The sequence below is a fragment of the Choloepus didactylus genome, chromosome 4 (genome assembly GCF_015220235.1).
Source record: "Choloepus didactylus isolate mChoDid1 chromosome 4, mChoDid1.pri, whole genome shotgun sequence".
Lineage (NCBI taxonomy): Eukaryota > Metazoa > Chordata > Mammalia > Pilosa > Megalonychidae > Choloepus > Choloepus didactylus.
This window is the reverse complement of record NC_051310.1, coordinates 170989343-171012193: the sequence shown is the minus strand read 5'-3', so window position 1 is coordinate 171012193 and position 22851 is coordinate 170989343. Positions and strand designations below refer to the sequence as shown.

The window sequence follows — 22851 nt, the reverse complement described above, 5'->3', positions numbered from 1 at the left end:
TGTTGCAAGAGTCCATAGTCTAGGGACCCCTACAAAGTGTTCCGCCGATAAGCTGTGCTCCAAGATTCAACCCTCAAAGAGTTTACACACTACATTCAGTCCATATTAGTGATGCATTATAATGTTTGTCTTTTTGTTCTGGTGTACTTCACTCAAAATGCTGTCCTCAAGATCCATTCACCTAGTTGTGTGTCTCACAGCTTCATTCCTTCTTGCAGCTGCTCAATATTCTATTGTATGCATACACCACAGTTCAACATACTGTTCATCAGTTGTACCCTTAGGCCGTCTCCATCCATTGCAAATCATGAACACTGCCGCCATAAACACCAGGGTGCAAATGTCTGTGCATGTCACTTCTCTCAGATCTTTAAAAGCTCTCACATCTTCCAAGTATATACCCCATCATGAGGTTGCAGGACCTTATGGCACCCACATACTTAGCTTCTTGTGGAACCACCACACTGTCCTCCAGATAGGCTACACCAGTCTACTTTCCCACCAACAGTAAATAGGTTCATCCCTCTCTCCATGTTTTCTCCAGCACTTGTATCCCTCTGTTTTTATTTTTCCCTCCAATTTTATGGAGATATATTCATATAACATTCAATCATCCACCATGTACAGTCAGTTGTTCACAGTATCGTTATATATTTGTGCATTCATTACCACAGTCAGCACTTGAACATATTCATTACTCCAAAAAAATTTAAAAAAATAATAAAAAATATTTTAAAAATTAAAGTATAATGCAACAGTAGATTTGAAGAGGCAGAAGAAAGGTATGGTATCTTTTGATGTACAAAAGTTTTAAATATAGTCAATTTAAATAAAGTAAAATTTTAAATATAGTAAATTCAGCAGTGTTTTTCTTTCTTAAGTGTTCTTTCTGTGTCCCAAAATTTCCTTACCTACTGTATTAGGTTCTCTAGGGAAACAGAACCAACAGGAGATATCTGTAAATACGAGATTTTATAAAAGTGTCTCATGCAACTGTGGGATGCATGAGTCCAAGTTCCGTAGGGCAGGCAGTGAGCTGGCAACTCTGATGAAGGTCTTTGATGAACTGCCCAGGAGAGGCTGGCTGGCTGAAGAAGAAGTGAAAGTTCTCTCTTCCTCCTTAAAAGTCTTCAACTGATTGAATTAAATTCAACTGATTGGATTCTCTCATTGTGGAAGACACTCCCTTTGTTGATTGTAGATATAATCAGCCACAGAAGCAATCAGTTGACTGGTGATTTAATAAACCAGCCTTCTAGTTTATTAACCAGCCACGAAATTTTCTTGCAGTAATAAGCCGATAGCATCTGGAACACCTCTGTCAACTGGAAGGCATGTGGCTGGCATCTGCTGGTCCTTTGCTCCTGGGTTCTGGTTTCAAAATGGCTTTCTCTGAAATGTCCCTGGACTTCTGTTTCTCTTAGCTTCTCTCTCACACATCTCTGCTTGGTTCTCCTGGGGCGTTTCTCTCTAAGCATCTGGGAGTCCTTTCTTAGCTTCTCTGGGTCAAACTCTGGGCTTCATCTCTCAGCTCACCACCTCCAAACATCGTTCTGTCTGCATCTCCTGGCATCTCCAAGCGTCTGCGTTTGTGTGGGCTCTCAGCTCTCTAAAGGACTCCAGTGATCTAAGATATACCCTGAATAGGTAGGGTCATTCCATGGAAATGATCCCCTGCAAGATTGCATTAAAGAACATGGGTTTTCTGGAAGACATATATACAAACCAGGACAACCGCCAACCAAAATCACTAAGAAAATGAAAGAATAGCCACAAACTAGGAGAACATATTTGCGAATTATTTAAGACTTGTACCCATAACATATAACAAACTCCTACAACTTATGAGAAGAGAAATGAGCCAGTTTTTTAAATGGGCAAAAGATTTGAATAGATTTCCCCAAAGACGACAACTGAAATGCTTATAAGCACATGATAAGGTAGGTATTCAATATCATTAGTCACCAGGGAAATGGAAATATAAGATCTCAATGAAACACCACAACATACCCATCAGAATGCCTACAATAAAAAAGATAGACTATAACCATTGTTGGCAAGGATGTGAAGAAACTGGTAGAAATACAAAATGGAAATCTGTTTGGAAGGTTCATTAAAAATAAAACAAAAGTTTATTATACCTCCTAGGAATCTACTCAAGAGAAATGAAAACACATCTTCATTGTGGATCTCTGGATGTTTGTTAATGTTTTTCTCAGTATGTTTTTTTTTTTTTTTGTAGATTTTGAATATTTCATAATTTAAAAGGAAAAAAGGAATATTAAAGAAGTTTTAGAAACTTGGAAAGGAAAAATTAGTAATGGGAAATTTTTGTTGGGAAATATTAGGGTTATGGATGTTCATGTGGTTAACTGAATGAAAAGTTTCTCCAGTAGATTTTATTTGTATTAGTGATGGAGAAAGTGTTTTATTTAATTATATTCTTGATCTTAGAAAGAAATAAACAATGGTTTGTTGAGTTACATGCAATTTTGAGTTTATGTTTTGTATTTCGACAGAATAAATCATGTTTAATTACAAAAAACCATGCGTTGAAAGGTGATTTTTTTACATGCTCTTCTGGTCTCAAGATTATGGCCATGGGGATATTAAAGTCACCAAGAATAATTTGGAGGTTGCCAAGGACTTGTTTAAAAGTGTTTTCAAGTCTGACCGAGAACTCTGACATTTAGAAATAAATAAAAAGATGAGTATATAAAATCATATTTTCTTTTCAGGATTGATTTTAAAGAAACTACTTCACACAGGAAACTCCTTGAAGGTATAATTTAATTATATTTCTTTTTTATGACCTTTTAAGAATGGAGTAAAGTGCACGTCACCTGTTCCATTTTTCCTACCTTGACTTTTTCCTAAAGAATGTTGAATTGTCTTCAATTTACTTAATTAAGGCTAGTTCACGTAAAAATGTAGCAACATATTTAGTATGTAAAAAAATACATACTAGGTTGACCAGACCATTGGAAAACTTGTATTTTGCTACTGCATTGACTCATTCACAGAAATACTTTCCTCTGTAGCACCCAGAAGAAATGAATTAATCATTCAACAAATTATTTTTCATTTTATCATAGCTGTTCTTAAATGTAGAAGATGGTAGGGGATCTATAAAAATGCTTTTTGTTTATTGTCTGTTTTCTTTTTCATTACCTCAGTGTGCTTAGTAAGAAAAGCTATCTATTCTAACAGCTTCTTGCTGTAGGTTAGGTAAATTTACATATCGTAGATACTTAAACACATATCGTAGACTTAAACACAGCAGTACAAAAGCAGAAGCCCTCGTATATCTTTTTCCTGTTATCTTGCTAAACCACGAGGGTGGCAGCCGTTGAATAACTTGACAGTGGCTATAACAAAGCTCTAGTAAGGTAATTTCCAGAGCTCCTAGTGAGTTTAGGTTAGTAAGGAGCTTAGTGTTTTGCTTGTCAGAGATTGGATTTTCTTCTATCCATCTTTTCCTGTTTTCTTCCTGGGAGGACAAGAGATGATTCCAATATTTATTGATTCTAATATTTATTCATTCATTGATTTCAGTATTTATTGTCTTCTGTATATGTGGCATTGCTCTAGATGCTTGGAATACAGTAATGAGCCAAAGTCTCTGGTTTACAGCTTAAAGCAGATAATAAAGGAATGATTTCAGAGGGTGATAAGTGTAAGAGCATTGAGTTAGCAGTGCTCCACATTCCCCATAACCATTCTTCATTTTATCAAACTCATCATACCAAGGAATAGTTATTGCCCTCTCCCTTCTTGCCTGTTGGATTAGCCTGGTGGTGATGGGGGGGGGCGGGGACTAAGGGAGAGAAAAAGAAATGGTTTTCTGATTTTTTACCAATAGAAATCATGGCATAAAAATTATGATGGCTTTAAGTAGGTAGAGATCAAGTTCATTCTTTACTTGTTAAAAATCTATTTATTCAGATTTTCAAATAATAAGAGTTCACCATTGATGCATGAGTGTAATTTCTCTCTCTCAGCAAAATGTCGTTTTGTAGTCGTCTTCTAGAGAACTTTGGCCTTAAAAAGAAAAATACTTCCATTATAAATAAAAATACTGTTTTTCATTTTATTTTAGATCAGGCGAGAAGGTGTTCGTCTTTTCTTATTATGGTTACAAGCTCTTCAGAATAACTGTAGTAAAGAACAACTCTGGATGTTTTCATGCTTGATACCAGGATTTTCAACACCACAATCTGAACATGGGCCACGAACTTTAGATAATCTAATTAATCCTCCACTCAACCTTCAAGAAAGTAAGATTCATAGAATGTTATCCATCAATATTTTAAAATTTTCTGTGTAGTCTGTTAATAATTTTTGAAATATCTGTACTTTTTATTAACTGGGTAATCCAAGACCATGTTGCATTTATCTTTAATTTCTATTTCTTATGTATTACCTTGTATCCTTGAGTTAATTTGGATATATGTTGACGTATAAGTGTGTTTTTACTTTGTGTAATAGTTGAGTGTAAAAAAGTTACACACAAATTGAATTTTTATAAATTCCAATAGCATTTTAATTTCCTTATTTAATTTATAAAATCTGAAATGTTTTAGTTTAATGTCTACTTTTATTTGTTACTGAATCTTTGTGCTCTTTGTCCTAATTTTTCTAATATTGTCATTTTTTTACTTAATTATTTCTCTTTTTCCTGTATTATTACTGCTTTTTAAATAATTTGAAATGGTTTTATTTTCTGTTATGAATATATGCATATACATTTGTACATTTATTCTTTCATAACCAGACATTTGACATGTACAGTACTATCTTGGTGCTTTTTCTTATTTGTATTTCTAGGTTTTGTGGTAAGGTAAACCACACCTGTAGCACAAAATTATAGAAACACTACCAAGCTGGCATAAAATCTGTAAATGAACCAGTTCATTAGTTACTTATGTCTGTTATAATATCTATCATTTTGAAGTATTTTCCAAATGTTTTATGACTTTGTCTTGTACATATTTAAAACCTATTGGGGTAGATTTTCTTTTATCATTCTTTTTATGGTTGACTTTTTTTTTTTCATACTAGTCTCAACTCAATTTGTGATGGTTACTCCTCTTTTTGAGAGTAGAAGTTTTGCTTTGTAGTCTACAAGGCATGGAAAAATACAAAGTATACATAAATTTTTTTTTACCCAAGAAGACTTGTTACAGAGACTAATAATTCCTTGTGGAAGAATTCCAGTGGGCTTTAATGGGATATTTTTAGCTTCAAGATAAAAGAATTTTTAAATCGTATTCTTTCCAGGCACAGAGTAGTCCAGGAAATCCAGGGTATGCATTTTTAAAGAATAATTTTTAAGAAGATTGTTAGAAACAACATACCATGTATTGTTTGAAGAACTGAAATCTCTCTTGTGAACTTACTTGGCTAATATTTACTGAGAGACAGGTTTAGGGATCTCCTTGTGCTAAACCAGGTACTGATTGTGCTGCTTAGGAAATATTTAAGAGAATTCAGTTGGTTGTGGGTTGATTTTCTTGCATTTGCATTTGTTATAATGAATGTCTTCTAATAATCTGAAAAGTAAAAAGCATAAAAGTTTCTTATTTTATGAGTGGTCTTTTGTCATTGAGGAATTCAGATGCTAACCTTTTGTTTCTTTTTGGGAGGGAAATATTATATCATCCTTTGAATGAAGGGGCTACCATAAAGAGTAAGCATGGTCATGACCTAAAATAAATCAAATTGTCACTTAACTTGATGAATCAGTGCATTATTGCCAATGTTTCTCACTATATTTTATTGTGGAATTTTTGTAGTGAACTCTTGTAATACTAATTTAAAATTATAATGAGACTTTACAAGTGAGAAGTTATGTACTTTTAAATCACTGCAAATCTGTCTGTCACATCCCCTCAATCAAGGGTTTAAAAAACAGCTAATAATGTTTATAGTTGTTGTGATAGACTGTCAGGGATGACTTCATATTTGCTTCAATCGTTAGAACGCTTTCAAACAGTATTCACTGTGTAACTGTTTTACGGTTAAATTTTCTTTGGGTCATGCTATTATATTATTAAATTTATTTTGTAATTATACTAAACTTTTCTTTTGTGTTTTAATAGCTCAAGTCACCATAGAGGAAATCACTCCTCTTGTTCCCCCACAATCAGGAGATAAAGGACAAGAAGATCTAACAAGCTACTTTCTTGAAGCACTTTTAAAATACATAGTAATTCAGGTACCTGTTATCTTCTTCAATAATCCCACCCCACCCCCTCTTACTATCCTGTGTAATTCTTCCTTCTGTTACCATCTGTTTTAGTTTGCTAGGCTGCTCAAAGCAGACGCCATGAAATGGGTTGGCTTTAAACAATGGGAGTTTATTAGCTTACTGTTTGAGACTGTGAGAATCCGAAGACCATTTGCCAGCAATCCTTGGGTCTTCTGCCACGCGGCAAGGCATGTGGTGGTTTCTACTGGTCTCTCCCTTCTATTCCAAGTTTCATTGCTTTCAGCTTCTTGCTTCTGTGACGTTCTCTCTCTGTCTGAATTTCGTTCTCTTTTAAAGTACTCCAGTAAGAGAATCGATTAAGACCCATCCTGGGCCATGCCTTAACTGAAGTAACCTCATCAAAAGGTCCCACTTGCAATAGGTTTACCCACATAGGAATGGATTAGCTTTAAGAATATGATTTTCTGGAGTACGTACTGGTCCAGACCACCATAGTCCATCCTCTGGATCCCAAAAAGACGTGTTTTTTTCCATGTACACAATGCATTTATTCCATCACAATATTCCAAAAACCTTCAACCATTTCAGAAACAGTGTTTAGTACAAAGTCTCATCAAAATCAGTTATAGGTGTGGTTTTTCCTGGGGCACAATTCCGCTCCATCTGTGGACTTGTGAAACCTAGAGAACAAGTTATCTCCTTCCAATATACAAAGGAGGGACAGGTATAAGGTAAACATTCCCATTCCCATAGGGAGAAATTGGAAGGAAAACAGGGGTCACAGGTCCCAAACAATTTCAGAACCCTGCAGCGATTGACTTTCAAGGTCTGAGAGTCATCTATGGAACAATGTTTTGTCCTCCAGGCCTGATGGAGTGTCAGCCCCACCCTTTCCAAGTGCTTGCACAGTCGGCATGCTCTCCCCAATTATTGGGGAGCTGCTCTCCCCAAATACTAGGGTGAAGGTTCCACCCTCATCAAGCATCAGGATGGCAGCCAGGCTCTAGCCTCCACCTTCGTCAAACATTGGGGTGGCAGCCAGATTCTTTGCAGTCCCTCAAGCATATGAGAAAACTGGAGTACTAACACTCTTCCTGAACATGGGGTGGAAGGCACGTCCTCTCAAAGGGCTGTGGCATATTTACTCTTTCCACAAATATGGATAGGTCCTCTTTCTTGGCCCGAGAAAGTGGCTTTTGTCCAGACCTCAGCTTCCATGGTTCTGCCCTTGGGATGATTTTTCCTTCAGCCTATGTCTTTTCTGCCCCATTTAGTTTAGGCTGGCAGTCGTTCCTTAGGCCAGCAGTCTCTTCAAAGCAGTCTAAACCTTTTCTGTTAAACAGTTCACAATTCTTCCAGCCTCTGCCTGTTACTCAATTCCAGTGCCATTTCCACATTTTTGGTATTTGCAATAGCAGCACCCCACTCTTGGTACAAAAATTTGGTGGAGGAGACCAGCAGATGCTACCATGTGCCTTACCATGTGGCCAAGGACCCAAGGATCGCTAGCAGCTGGTCTTCCGGAAGAAAGCTTCACCTTGATGATGCCATGATTTGGACATTCTCATAGCCTCAAGCTGTAAGCTAATAAATTCTCATTGTTTAAAGCCAACCCATTTCATGATATCTGCTTTCAGCAGCCTAGCAAACTAAATCACTATCATTCTATCACAGTGGATATTTGCTTATTTTTCTGAAGGAGTAGAAAATTTTTACTTTTAAAAATTTATGTTCCTGAAATAAAAATCACTGGAGGGCTTCTGGACCTCTTAGAAAGAGAACAATTTTTATAAAATGGACCCTTATTTATGCTCCTCCCCCCAGCCCCCCATTGTATGAGCCAGTTGGACTTATTTTCTAAACCTTTCATTTGTAATCAGCAGCTGTGGTACTTTAAATAAAAAGCCAATAACTTTGATTTAGGGATCATTCTGGCAAGAGAAAAAGAGTTGGTAGACAACACTTTACATTCATTACAACCATTTGCATTCATTAGCAAATGTTCCTGAGTGAATGTCATGGGCCAGGTGTTATAGGCGCTGGGAATACATCAGTGCAGGAAATAGATGGTATCCCTGTGCTCATAGAGTTTCCTTTATGGTGTATTTGCTTGTATATATGGAAGGATACATAAGGAACTCAGAACATTAGTAACAACTACGGAGGTGGGCTATAGGATAGGGGTGGGAGGGAGACGTAATTTATACTTAAACTTATTTGTACCTTTTGAGTTTCTAGGAAAATGTATTCAGTAAAGCAACTTATTCATCTCTTAATATGAAATGAACATGTTCTGATTAACACTCTAACACATACAGATTCCTTGAAAGTATTCCAAATACAAAAATTCTCTATATGCCAGACACCAACATTCTAAAGTTAATTTGGATCCTGACCAGATTGCCAGAGTTTGAATCCTGATTCTATATCTTACTGACAGTGTGACCTTTGGCAAATTAGTTAATGTCTCTCTGCTTCTGTTTCCTCATCTGTAGAAAAGGAATAAAAATAATACCTATCTCATAGAGGTAATTGAGGCTTAAATAATTAGTGCAAAGTGCTCAGAATACTGCATGACACATAGTAAGTGCCTCTATAGTGGGCAGTTATTTTTACTGCCATTATTATTATGTTTTTCTTTTAAAAAAACTTTCATTCTTCATATAGATTTTAAAATTGTTTTACAGGTTTATTGAGATACAATTAATAACAATAAACTGCAACATTTGAAATGTACAATTTGATGTATTTTGTTGCATGAATACACCCATGAAACCATCACCAAGTTCAAGATAATGAACATATCTATCACCCCTAAAAGTTTTCTCATATTCCTTTGTAATCCATCCCTTTCCGTCTCCCACTCCCACCCTCTCAACCTCAGGCAACAACTGATCTGATTTTTTTTGTCTCTAGAGCGTAATTATTTTGAGAATTGTTTATCCTGTTTTATGTGTCAATAATTCAGTTCTTTTTATTGCTCAGTAGCATTCCATTGTATGGGTAGACGTGATCTGTTTATTCAGTCATCTGTTGATGGTCATTGGGTTGTTGCCAGTTTTTGTCTATTACAAATTAAACTGCTATGAGTAGTGTTAAATAAGTGTTTATGTGGACATTAGCTTTCTTTTCCTTGATTAAATACCTGGGAGTTGAATGACTGGGTAACATAATAGATAAGAAACTACCAGACTGCTTTCCAAAGAGTTGTACCTTTTCACATTCCCACCAGTAACGTATGAAGATTACAGTTGTCTCAGGTCCTTGTCAACAAGTGGTATGGTCAGTTTTCAGTTTTAGCCATTCTTGTGAGTGTGTAGTGGTTTTTTTTTTTTTTTTTTTTTTAACAGTTGCTGTATGCGCTAGTACTGACATTCATATCTGCCAAGCTCTAGCTCTGAGTTTCACGTGTCACACAGATACCCAGTGTTCCAGAGACTAATCAGGTTATACACTAAGGTATCAGCATCTCAGAGTTTGGAGATAGCCATTACAATTCAGGAATAGATTTGACTGCTGTAAGAGCTTACAATCTAGGTACCATTACAATAATCATTCCCCTGTTAGGCTGTGTTCTAAGATTCAGTTCTGAGTTTACACATTGTAGTTAGTCCATGTTGGTGAGGCATTATAGTGTTTGCCTTTGTTTCTTGTGTACTTCACTCAAAATGCTGTGTACAGGATCCATTCACCTCGTTGCATGTCTCACAACTTCACTCCTTCTTGTAGTTGCTCAGTATTCCATTGTATGCATACACCACAGTTCACCATTCTTTTCCTCAGTCTGTGTACCGTTAGGCTACCTCCACCTATTGCAAATCATGAATACTGCTTCCATGAACACCAGTGTGCAAACGTCCATTCATGTCTCTGCTCTCAAATCTTCCAGTTATGTACCCCATAATGAGGATGCAGGACCTTATGGCCCCCACATACTTAGCTTCTTGTGGAACCACCACACTGACCTCCAGAAAGGCTACACCATTCTGCCTGCTCATCAGCAGTAGATAAGTACACCCCTCTCTCCATTTTTTCTCCAACACTTTTACTCCTATTTATATTTTTTCCTACAATCTTAAAGAGTTATATTCACATACGATACATTTATCCGCAGTGTACAGTCAGTTGTTCTTAGTGTCATCATCAAGTTGTACATTTATCACCACAATCAGCACTTGAACATATTGATAACTACAAAAAAAAACTTTTTTTTTTTTTTTTTTAGTGAATAATAAAAAAGATGATAAAAAGAAAAATAACATGTCATATAATACAATATAATAGTAAGGACAGAAAAACAACACCACTACCAAGAATCTCATATCCCTCCCTTAAATCCCCCTCTCATACACATTTAACTTTGGTATATTGCCTTTGTTACATTTAATGGAAGCATGTTACAATGTTACTGTTGACCATAGACTCCAGTTTGCTTTATGTTTTTTCCCAAATACCATCCCTTTTTCAACACTCTGCATGGTTGACATTCATTTGTTCTCCCACATGTAAAAACACTTTTATATTTGTACATTTAGTAACAGTCATTGGCCCCTCCGGTTTTTGCCAGGTTATACAGTCACAGTCTTTATCATCTATCTTTACCTCTGGTGTCATACATTCCCCTGTCCCACCTCTTTCAGCTTTACTCACAGACATCTTTGTTCAGTATACTTAACAATATTGTTCTACCATCACATTTTATTATGCTACCTATTTCTGGATCTATACAATCAATCCTGCTGAACATTCTGTAGTCCTTCACCATCAAATGCTCGATCTCTACCCTCTTTCTATCTCCTGGTAGCCTGTGTCATCAGCTTTTAACTCTTAAAGTTTGTTCATTAATGTTTGTTCATATTAGTGAGACCATACAGTATCTGTCCTTTTCTTTCTGGCTAACTTCACTCAACATAATGTCTTCAAGGTTCATCCACCTTATTATATGTTCCATGTCTTTGTTCTGTCTTACAGCTGCATAATACTCCATCATGTGTCTATACCACAGTTTGTTTATCCACTCGTCCGTTGATGGACATTTGGGCTGTTTCCATCCCTTAGCCATCGTTAATAATGCCACAATAAACATCGGTTTACAAATGTCCATTTTGTGTCTTAACTTTCAGTTTCTTTGAGTATATACCTAGCAATGGAATAGCTGAGTCACATGACACATCTATACTTAGCTTCCCGAGGAGCCTCCACACTGTCTTCCAGAGTGGTTGCACCAATCTGCATTCCCCCCAGCTGTGAATAAGGGTGCCTCTTTCTCCACATCTCTCCAGCACTTGTAATTTTCTGTTTTTTGGATCATGGCCATTCTGGTAGGTGTGAGATAGTATCTTATTGTGGTTTTGATTTACATTTCCCTAATAGCCAGTGAAATTGAGCAATTTTTTTATATGTTTTTGAGCCATCTGTATTTCCTTTTCAGAAAAGTGTCTGCCCATGTCTTTTGCCCATTTTTAATTGGATTGTCTTTCTTTTGCTGAGTTGTAGGATCGCTTTATATATTTGGGATATTAAACCCTTATCTGATATGTGGTTTCCAAATCTCATCTCCTATTGAGTAGATTGCCTTTTTACTTTTCTGACAAAGTCCTTTGATTTCCAAAAGTGTTTAATTTTGAGGAGATCCCATTTGTTTGTTCTTTGGTTGCTCATGCCTTGGGTGTGAGGTCTAGGAAACCACCTCCTATCACAAGATCTTTAAGATATTGCCCTACATTTTCTTCCAAGAGTCTTATGGTCTTGGTGCTAATGTTTAGGTCTTTAATCCATTTTGAGTTAATTTTTGTATAAGGTGTGAGATAGGAGTCCTCTTTCATTCTTTTGTAAATGTATATCCAGTTCTCCAAACACCATTTATTGAAGAGGCTGCTTTGTCCCAGTTGCTTTGGCTTGACTGACTTATCAAGGATCAGTTGTCCGTAGATGCGAGGGTCTACTTCTGAACACTCAATTCGATTCCATTGGTCGGTATATCTTTCCTTTTGCCAGTACCATGCTGTTTTGACCACTGTAGCTCTGTAATATGTTTGAAAGTTAGGTAGTGTGAGACCTCCTACTTTGTTTCTCTTTCTCAAGATATTTTTGGCTATTTGGGGCACTTTGCCCTTCCAAATAAATTTGGTTAGTGGTTTTTCTATTTCTGTAAAGTAAGTTTTTGGGATTTTAATTGGCATTGCATTGAATCTATAAGTCAGTTTAGGTAAAATTGCCTTTTAACTATATTTAGTCTTCCAATCCATGAACATGGTATGTTCTTCCATTTTTTTGGGTCTTATTCAATTTCTTTTAGCAGTTCTTATAGTTTTCTGTGTAAAGGTCTTTTGTGTCCTTGGTTAAATTTATTCCTAAATACTTGATTCTTTTGGTTGCTTTGTAAATGGAATTTTTTTCTTGATTTCCTCCTTTTGTTGCACATTTCTTGTGTATAGGAATACTGTAGATTTTTGCATGTTGATCTTGTAGCCTGCCACTTTGCTGTATTCATTGACTAATTTTAGTAGCTTTGCTGTAGATTTTTCTGGATTTTCTACATATAGAATCATGTCATCTGCAAAGAGTGAAAGTTTTACTTCTTCCTCTTCAATTTGGATGCCTTTTATTTCTTTTTCTTGCCTAATTGCTCTAGCTAGTGCTTCCAGCACAATGTTGAATAACAGTGGTGACAGTGGGCATCCCTGTCTTGTTCCTGATCTTAGAGGAAAAGCTTTCAGTCTCTCCTCGTTGAGTATGATGTTATCTATGAGTTTTTCATATATTGCTTTTGTCATATTGAGAAAGTTCCCTTCTATTCCTATCCTTTGAAGTGTTTTCATCAGGAAAGGATGTTGAATTTTGTCAAATGCCTTTTCTGCATCAATCAAGATGATCATATGCTTATTCTGCTTTGATTTATTGATGTGATTTATTACGTTAATTGATTTTCTTGTGTTGAACCAGCCTTGCATACCTGGTGATGGTGTATAATTCTTTTAATGTGCTGCTGGATTCAATTTGCAGGTATTTTGTTGAGGATTTTTGCATCTGTATTCATTAAAGAGATTGGTCTATAATTTTCTTTTGTAGTGTCTTTGTTTGATTTTGGTATTATTAGGGTGATGTTGGCTTCATAGAATGAGTTAGGTAGCTTTTCCTCTTCTTTAATTTTTTTTTTGAAGATTTTGAGTAGGATTAGTACTAATTCTTTCTTGTATGCTTGGTAGAATTCACATGTGAAGCGATCTGGTCCTGGGCTTTTCCTTTCCAGGAGCTTTTTGATGACTAACTCAGTCTCTTTATTGTGATTGGTTTGTTGAGGTCATCTATTTCTTCTTGAGTCAGTGTTGCTTGTTTATGCTTTTCTAGGAAGTTGTCCATTTCGTGTAAGTTGTCTAGTTTATTAGCATATAGTTGCTCATAGTGTCTTCTTATTAGCTCCTTTATTTCTGTAGGGTCAGTAGTTATGTCTCCTTTCCCATTTCTGATTGTATTTATTTGCATCTGCTCTCTATCTCTTTTTTTGTTAGCCTAGCTAGCAGTCCATCAATTTTATTCATTTTCTCAAAGAACCAACTTCTGGTTTTGTTGATTCTCTTTATTGTTTTCCTGTTCTCAGTTTCATTTATTTCTGCTCTAATCTTTGTTATTTCTTTCCTAATGTTTGCTTTGGGGTTAATTTCCTGTTCTTTCTCTAATTTCTCCTGGTGAACAGTTAATTCTTCAATTTTTTGTTCTCTCCTCTTTTAATATAGGCATTTAGGGCAATAAATTTCCCTCTCAGCACTGCCTTTGCTGCATCCCGTAAGTTTTGATATGTTGGGTTTTCATTGTCATTTGCCTTGAGGTATTTACTAATTTCACTTGTAATTTCTTCCTTACCCACTGGTTTTCCAAGAGGGTATTGTTTAGCCTCCATTTATTTGTGAATTTTTCGACCTTCTGCCTGTTATTTATTGCCAACTTCATTCCATTGTGGTCCAGAAAGGGTTTTGTATAATATCAGTATTTTTAAATTTGTTGAGACTTGCTTTGTGACCCAACATGTGGTCTATCCTAGAGAATGTTCCATGAGCACTTGAGAAAAAAGTGTATCCTGCTTTTTTTGGATGTAGTGCTCTATAAATGTCTGTCAAGTCTAGTTCTTCATTTATCGTACAATTCAACATCTCTGTTTCTTTATTGATCCTCTGTCTAGATGTTCTATCCATTGATGAGAACAGTGTATTGAAGTCTCCAACTATTATTGTAGAGGTGTCCGCTTCTCCTTTCAGTGATCTTAGTGTTTGCCTTATGAATTTTGGGGCATTCTGGCTTGGTGAATAAATATTAATGATTGTTATGTTTTCTTGATGAATTGACCCTTTTATTAATATATAGTGTCCTTTTTTCTTTTAATTGTTTTACTTTTGAAGTTTAATTTGTCCGATATTAATATAGCCACTCCTGCTTTTTTCTGATTGCGTGAAATATCTTTTTCCAACCTTTCACTTTCAGCCTATTTTTGTCCTTGTGTCTACAGTGAGTTTCTTATAGATAGCATATAGATGGGTCCTGTGTTTTAATCCATTCAACCAGTCTGTGTCTTTTTATTGGGGAGTTTAATCCATTAACATTTAGTGTTATTACTGTAAGGGCAGTACTTTTTTCTACCATTTTGTCTTTTGGATTTTATGTATCATATCTTATTTTTTCCTCTCTCTCCTTTTACCTTCCCTGATAGTCTTCATTTCTGCGCTCTTCTCCAACTCTCTCTCTCTCCTGTCTTTTCCTATCAGCCTGTAGCACTCCCTTTAGTGTTTCTTGGAGCACTGGTCTCTTATTCACAAACTTTCACAGTGTTTTTTTGTCTGAAAATATTTTAATCTCTCCCTCATTTTTGAAGGACAGTTTTGCTGGATATAGAATTCTTGGTTGGCAGTTTTTCCCTTTTCAGTGTCTTAAATATGTCATGCCACTGTCTTCTCACCTCCATGGGTTCTGCAGAGAAATCTGTACATAGTCTTATCGAGCTTTCCTTTTATAGGATGGATTGCTTTTCTCTTGCTGCTTTCAGAATTCTCTCTTTGTCTTTGACATTGGACACTCTGATCAGTAAGTGTCTTGGAGTAGATCTATTGGGATCTATTCTGTTTGGGGTACACGGTACTTTTTTTTGTTTTTTTGTAACTTTTCTGCATTTTTCATTATGCAACAACCAAAATTCCAGTTCTTAAAAGCATGATATAAATATCTTGATTTACAAAAAGACAGAATGACCCAAATCATATGCTGGCCACCCTTTCGGTAAACCATATCAAAACTGGTCAAGGACTGGTGGAGAGAGAAAGTGTTTACATTTTTAAAACCTGCTCTGAGGTTTTAAAATTTCCTGGTTGCTGTCAACAAGAAATTAAGTAAATATACTACAGATGCACCCACATCAATATTTGATTTTAACAAGGTCTTTCCTGGAATACAAAGTTGGAGATAGGTGCAGGAGATAAGATACTTAGATATTTTCAAAATAAATTACTTAGTAATAAGAAATTATACATACTGCATTTTTTCATTTGTCACAAGAACAAGTTGAGAATGAGGACTATTTAAAAGAAGCACTCAACTCTAAAAAGGGTGGTGTGGTAACACTTTCCACTACAGAATAGCTTCCTGCTTCCTTATCCTGTTAACATTGCTATTCTTCCATAATACAATTCAAGTCGGAAAACTTATCAGGAGCTTTTGCCAGTGCCAGGAGATGAAGTATAAAGCATGCATTGGTTAGTTAATTGTAAGCTCAGTTAACATCTTTGGGATGGACCCATAAAATCTGGCCAGAGTTTTGTTGAATATCTGCACACTGCAAAATTCCTTAGCCCATAGCCAGTTTCTGCCCATTGTCTTAAAGCTGGGTTCAGTCCCGTCTGTGACTCTTCTCTGGGTTGAGATGGGTGCTAGTCATCAAAGTCTGGAATGTCATTGTAGGAGTAACCCCAGTAGCCTTTGAATGCATAGTAGGTGATGCATAGGTAGTAAAAACCTGACAGGAACACCAGGATGCTGATGATCAGGACAGGAACGGCCCAGTCTGCCCCCTCTTTGCTGATGTAGCCAGCCAACAGGAGGGAGCCTATGATAATGAGAAAGGTGCCAATCAGAACAGCACGATGGCAAGCACAATGGCCTTATAAGGGATCTTAGGAGGGCTTTTCTTAAACTGAAGGTCAGTGTAGCCATCGGCTGTGCTGGAGAGGCTTGAGCATTTCACTTTACTGTTGGGGATTCCAGTAGCCAGGCTGGTATGAGATGGCATCATAAGCTGACACAGCTGCAGTTGGAGCGCCATACCAAGCCACCCATGCGCGGAGAGCTCACCCACGATTGGCATCCAAGGCCTTAGAGGCTGCATGGCATGCCCCACCTAACTGCCTTCCTACGCTGTACTCCTTGAATCTCAAATTTTCTGTCTTTCATAAGAATTGGGAAATTTTCAGTGAATATTTCTTCTGTTATTTTTTCTGCCCCTTTTCCCCTTCCTTCTCCTTCTGGGATACCCATAGCGCATATATTTGTGTTTCACATTGTTACTCAGCTCCCTAAGACCCTATTTGTATTTTTCCATTTTTTTCACCGTCTGTTCTTTTCTGTGTATGAATTCAAATGTCTTGTCTTCCAGTTCACTGATCCTTTCTGCAGCCTGTTCAAATCTACTGTTGTGTCCCTCCATTGTGTTTTTCATCTCCTCCATTGTGGGTTTCATTCCCATAAGTTCTGCCAGTTGTTTTTTCAAGTTTACGAATTCTTCTTTATGATCATCCAGTGTCTTCTTTATATCCTTCATCTCTTTTGCTTTATGTTCGTTCAGTTCATTGAATTGATTTAGCATTAGTTGCCTCAACTCCTGTATCTTGGTTGAACTATTACTTTGTTCCTTTGGCTGATCCATATTTTTGTGTTTCCTAGTATGGCTTGTTATCTTAAGTCTTACAGGCATCTGATTTTCTTGATTAGTTTATTCTGGAGCTCATTTTCACTCTTTTACCTAGGGGTTTCTTGTTGGTTGGCTTTGATCTCTAACCTCTTTTGTTCAGTTCAACTTATTGTAGACCTCTAACTTAGGTTCTATTTAGTTGATCAGAATTTTTCACCTCTTGTTTTTATGTTTCTTGCCCTGCCTCTATGTAGCCTTTTTGTGAGATGGTCTCCTCAGATCTGGTTGACCCCAGTTAAAGTTTCCCAGTCTAGAGAGGCCCAGGTCTCATGAGGAATGTATGGAGTTTCCATGAGAATGAGACCCTCCTATGAGGCCTCTAGAATCAGTGCTTTTCCTCTCCTGTCCGGCAGGTGGCAATTGCCAGCCCGCAGCTCCCGCACCAGTGTAAGGAGGTATGGAGCCTTTAGTTCTCCTGGTGACTCTGATCCTGTCGGGGGCATGGCTGACTGAAGCTGGAATCTGAATTCCAGCCCCTGGGGTCTGAGTTCCCTGAAGGAGGGCTGCCAGTTGGGCTGGACCTCCCTCCACTCTCCAAATCCTAGGAACTCCAGTTGTCTCCCAGCGGCACTATTCCCTTCTCCCCTCTCCTCTTTGGGGCAACTCCAGCTTAATTCCTTGGTCAGCCTGAGTTGCCAATTAAAGTCGGGGGTGGAAACCTTCTTCAAAAGTGAATCTGGAATTCAAAGAAGTTCTGGGTACTCTCTCTCTCCCCAAGACTAGCCTAGTCCTTCAACTTGTGCTTTCTAATAGAAAATAACCACATATGTTACTTTTAGATTAAAAAATAGAAAAAAAAAACAAGAAAAAAGAAAAAAAATGGAGTCCCTTTTAAAAGCCCTTCCCAGCCTGGACGCCAGAATAGAACATTTAAAGATGTTCTTTGGGCTGTTGTCTGATAATTATTCTCCAGCAGCTTGAATTCTGCCCCTGCTGGGGACTATTGAAGTACAAAATGATAAGGAGTCAGTGAGAAGGGAGAAGGGACAAAATGTAGGGGTGGGGGAAAGAAGGCTTTTTTGGATCCTGGGAATGGGTGCCCGCTTTTATGTGCCCCCCCCCCCTTCTTGGAGCCCAGCCCTTCTTTAGCACCCCCAGCTCCAAAAATTAGTTAATTAATTTGTTAATTAATTCTGCAGTTGAGGCTGATTTTAGCCACCCATCTTGCCCTCAGGAGATTGTTGTTTTTTATTTTTGTTTTTTCCCTTTCAGGGAGCCAGGTGCAAGACAGTCTGTGGGGTCTGAGTGGGGAGGGGTGCCAGACCCCTGGTCGGGGAAACTTACAATGTTCGCTGTGATCTCTGCTTTTCCTCCAATTGCAAGCTTGCGTCCAATGTGTGACTGGTCACTGGAGACCCGGAAGACACTGTTTCATATAGTTCTTGGGTAATTACTAGCTGCTCTAGAGGAGAGACTAAATTCCGCGCCTCACCAGTCCGCCATCTTTCATGTCCCCCCCCACTGCCGTGTGTAGTGGTTTTAATTAGCATTTCCCTAATGGCTTGTGATATTTTGAGTATCTTTTAATGGGCTGATTTGTTTTCTATGTATCTCCTCAGGTGAAGTGTCTGTTCAGTTCCTTTGCCCTTTTTTGATTGATCATTTGTCTCCTTTTATTGAGTTGTAAGAGTTCTTTGTATTTTCAAGTTAGAAGTCCTTAGTCAGATATATATTATGCAAGTATTTTCTCCCAGTGTCTTGCCTCTTCGTTTTCCATAGGAGTCTTTTTTTTTTGGTGACAATAAACAAAACAGTGTATTTAAAACTGGTATCCACAAATGTTCCAAAATTTAAAAATATGATTTAAGGTTGTTATCTTTTTTCACATTACTTGAACTGTCAAGTTTTCTTTGGCAAATTTATTCCAAATCCTAAATTTTCATTTTAGAACTTAGTAAACAGTAACACAGTTACAGCAATGATGTTGATCAGGATACCTTCGTGTATGCCCTAATGGTTTATGCCTTCCCTTTAAAATATATATTTATCTTTTAATTAAGTTGCCATTCTCAAAGATATTCTTGAGAAAAAAATTATGAGTTAAATACCTATAAAACCATCTTCACTTCTGTTCTGTGTAGCAATTTATTATCTAATTTATTGTCTAATCCCTAGTGTTCTATCAACTGAGTAAGGCTTAGTTTCTTATTCTCCTTAGGCATAGTTGATTGCAACTTGTAAGCTGGTTATAGCTTCTCCACTTCTTTATTAACAACAGTAGCTGAGACAAATCATTCTTTGATATACACATTTTAACTAGTTTTAGCCTTTGAAGAAGGTCTTCTTTCTTCTGAACCTGTCTTACCATATTTGCTTTTTCTTCTTTTAATCCTTGTTTGGGAAGATTCTCATTCACAGAATCATTTTTGAGAGCATCGCGTGACCCAACGTCAAGTGATTTAGATTCGATGCATTAATATTCTTGAAGGTATTTTTAAAATCTCTGCTTTTTTCATATTCGTTGTCTGTGTTTAAAACTTTCTTTAAATTCCAAACAGTTTTCTTCTGTTGAAGACGCTGGTTTCTCTGAAAAGATCGGATCATTTTCTTCATTCTCTACTTTAAGACATTTTATCATATGAGAACAGGAATTAAATGAAGATCTTGTTTCCCTTAATCATTTTCTGAGTATTGCATTTATAGGTTGCTTTCTTGAATTATGTGTATTGGGTGGGAAATGGTGGATTCTCCCAGGCTCATGGAGTACCAGCTAAGAGTCATCTGAGTCTGATGGACTTTCTGTCTTGAAAATAAAATCTTTGTTCACCTCTCCTCCATCATTAGAGTGTGCAGAAAGCACACATAAGTCTCAGTCACTAGCTGTCCCCATCCCAGGGACAGCACCATACTGGAGTCCTTCGTGGAAGTCTTTTGAAGACTACTTTTGTTCTTTTAAAGAACATAAGCTTTTAATTTTGATGAAGTTCAATTTATCAATTCTTTCTTCTATGGATCTGACTTCTGGTGTTATCTAAGAAATCTTTGCCTACCTCAGTGTCACAAAGGTATTTTCATATGCTTTCTTTTAGAAGTTTTAGTTTTAGGTTTTACATTAAGGTCTGTGGTCTATTTTGAGCTAATTTTTGTTTATTAGATGAGCAGTGTTGACCTTAGTCACTTGATTAAAGTGGTGTCTGCAGGTTTTGCCAATGTAAAGCTACTTTTTCTCTTTATAATCAATAAGAAGTTTGTGGAGCAATACTTTGTACCCTTGTAAATATTCCTCAAAATTTCACCCGTACATTTTAGAATCCACTGAAGACTTTTGGCCGAATTAATTATTCTATGATGGTTGCCAACTGGTGATTTTTAAAACAGCTGTATTGAGATACAACACAAATACCATACAGCTTATCCATTTACAATGCATAATTCAGTGTTTTTTTTAGTATTTTCACAAGTTGTTGAACTTTCACAACAATCTAATTTCAGAACATTTTCACCCTCCTATAAAGAAACCCTGTACCCATTAGCATTTACTCCCCTCTCCCCAGCTCCCTCTGTTCTTAGTTCTAGGCAAACACTAATCTATTTTCTGTGTCTATCTATTTGCGTGTTCTGGACATTTCACATAAATGGAATTGTACAATATGTAGTCTTCTGTGACTGGCTTCTTTCACTTAGCATGTTTTGAAGTTTCAACCTTATTGTAGCATGTATCATTCCTTTTTATTGCCCAATAATATTTTATTGTATGACTATATACCATATTTTGTTTATACATTCATCATGTGGTGGAATTTTAGGTTGTTTCCACTTTTAATTCCATAGTTTCTTCTACATTCAACAGTTAGCAAAATGCTATAGGAAAAAGCTTTCTCCCCTCTCCATTTATTTATTCATTTAATCTTTATATTTCTTATGAATACGTGTGTTAGTATGAGTACTATTATTTATTTTGATGCTTACGTTTTCCTAGATTTGGCCTGTGGGAGCCTCGTAAAGTTGATTCCTGTGTCTTTTTGACTTGTCCCCTATCATTCTTTGAGCACTTCCTTACTTCCTAGCATAGCAAGATATTACAGTCTTGTCAATACTTTCCTTGCCCCTACCCTGGAATCTGTTATTTTTCCAGAGAACTCTTGTTTATTTTGTGGAGAATTGTATTTAGAAACCAAAATCTGGGGACTCACTCAGTGGCCAGAGTTAGGGAATATATGCACGTATATATAAACACAAAAATCCATATTCATCTCTCTGTATCTATGTAAATATATTGAAAACTGTGCATTTATAACAGTTCCCCTAATGCCAGTCCAACACTGCAGGATTCATACTAGTTTTCTTTTCCATATTTGTAACAGTCATATCTGACTTTGAGGAACTTGGCTCTGATTATCCTTAGTATATTTACTTATTTAATCAGTCCTTCCTTCTTAGATAATCAGTCTCCCATTACCACCATAGGCCCCTTTGTCGCTGTAGACATTCTCCTCTTATAGACAGTTTCCTGTACCTGCTTGGACTCTGTTGCTGATGCTGCCATTACGCAAAATACCAGAAATGGATTGGCTTTTATGAAGAGATTTATTAGGTCATAAATTTACAGTTCCACAGCCATAAAAGTGTCCAACTAAGGCACCAACAAGAGGATGCCTTCACTAAAGAATGACCGGTGGTGTCCAGAACACCTGTGTCCTCTGGGAAGGCATGTGGCTGGCATTTGCTGGTCCTTTACTCCTGGGTTGTGTTTCAAAATAGCTTTCTTCAAAATGTCTCTCTCAGCTGCTCTGAGCTGCTTTTGTCTGTGGGCACTTTTACAGGAATCCAGTGATTTAATTAAGACCTACCCTGAGTGGGCGGTGTCCATATCTCCATGGAAATAATTTAATCAAAGAGCTCACCCACAGTTGATTGGGTCATGTCTCCATGGAAACATGCAATCAAAAGATAATATCTGCCCTGCCAAGATTGCATTAAAGAACATGGCTTTTGGGGGACATAATACATACAAATTGGCACATTCCACCCCTTGGACCCCCAAAAGGCATGATCTTTCCATATACAAAATACATTCATTCCATCACAATATCACAAAAGTCTAAATCATTTCAGTAACAATAGGTAACTACAGGGTCTTATTAAAATCGATTACAGGTGTGGTCTGTCTTAAGGCAGAATTTCCCTCTGGCTGTGGACCTGTGACACTTAGAACTAGTTATCCAGAACTAGTTATCCGCTGCCAATACACAAAGGAGGGATAGTCTCAGGATAAACGTTCCCATTACCATAGGAAGAAATTGGAAGGAAAACAAGGGTCAAAGGTCTGAAACAGTTCCTAAAACCTACAGGGCAAACTTCATTAGATTTCAAAGTCTTAGAGTCATTTATAGAACAACATTGTATCCTTAGGGCTTGAGAGAGCAGGAGTCCAACCCTTTCCAAAGGCTTACACGGCAGCCTTTTCTCTCCAAACGCTGGAGTGAGTGCTCTATCATATCCACACACTGGGGAGACCACCTTCTTCTCGGCCCTCCCTTCCTCAAGTATCAGGTTGCCACGTAGGCTTTGCCTCTCTGGGCAAAGCTTTCCTGTCTGCGAAAAGTGGGGTGATGGCCAGGCTCTCCCCATCCCCGGGGAATGTGCTCCACCCTCTCTGAGGCCTGGGGTGGCAGCACTCTTTCTGAGCATCAAGGCGGAAGGCCCACCCTCTGCCTCCGGGGCAAACACACTCTTTCCACATGGGAAG

The 22851-nt window shown here is 37.3% G+C and overlaps 1 protein-coding gene and 2 pseudogenes across 7 annotated transcripts in view; 1 reads left to right on the top strand and 2 right to left on the bottom strand.

Moving 5' to 3' along the window:
• Positions 1–22851, top strand: part of RALGAPA1 (Ral GTPase activating protein catalytic subunit alpha 1) — a 384096-nt gene that overhangs the window by 84854 nt on the left and 276391 nt on the right. For all 7 annotated transcript variants that reach the window (XM_037834821.1, XM_037834823.1, XM_037834822.1 and 4 more), the window contains exons 5-7: positions 2739–2782; positions 4100–4277; positions 6102–6217. In XM_037834821.1, the coding sequence (XP_037690749.1) occupies positions 2739–2782; positions 4100–4277; positions 6102–6217 (338 nt within the window). The remainder of the gene's footprint in view (positions 1–2738; positions 2783–4099; positions 4278–6101; positions 6218–22851) is intronic.
• LOC119532421 lies at positions 16126–16487 on the bottom strand (annotated as a pseudogene).
• LOC119530938 lies at positions 19203–21648 on the bottom strand (annotated as a pseudogene).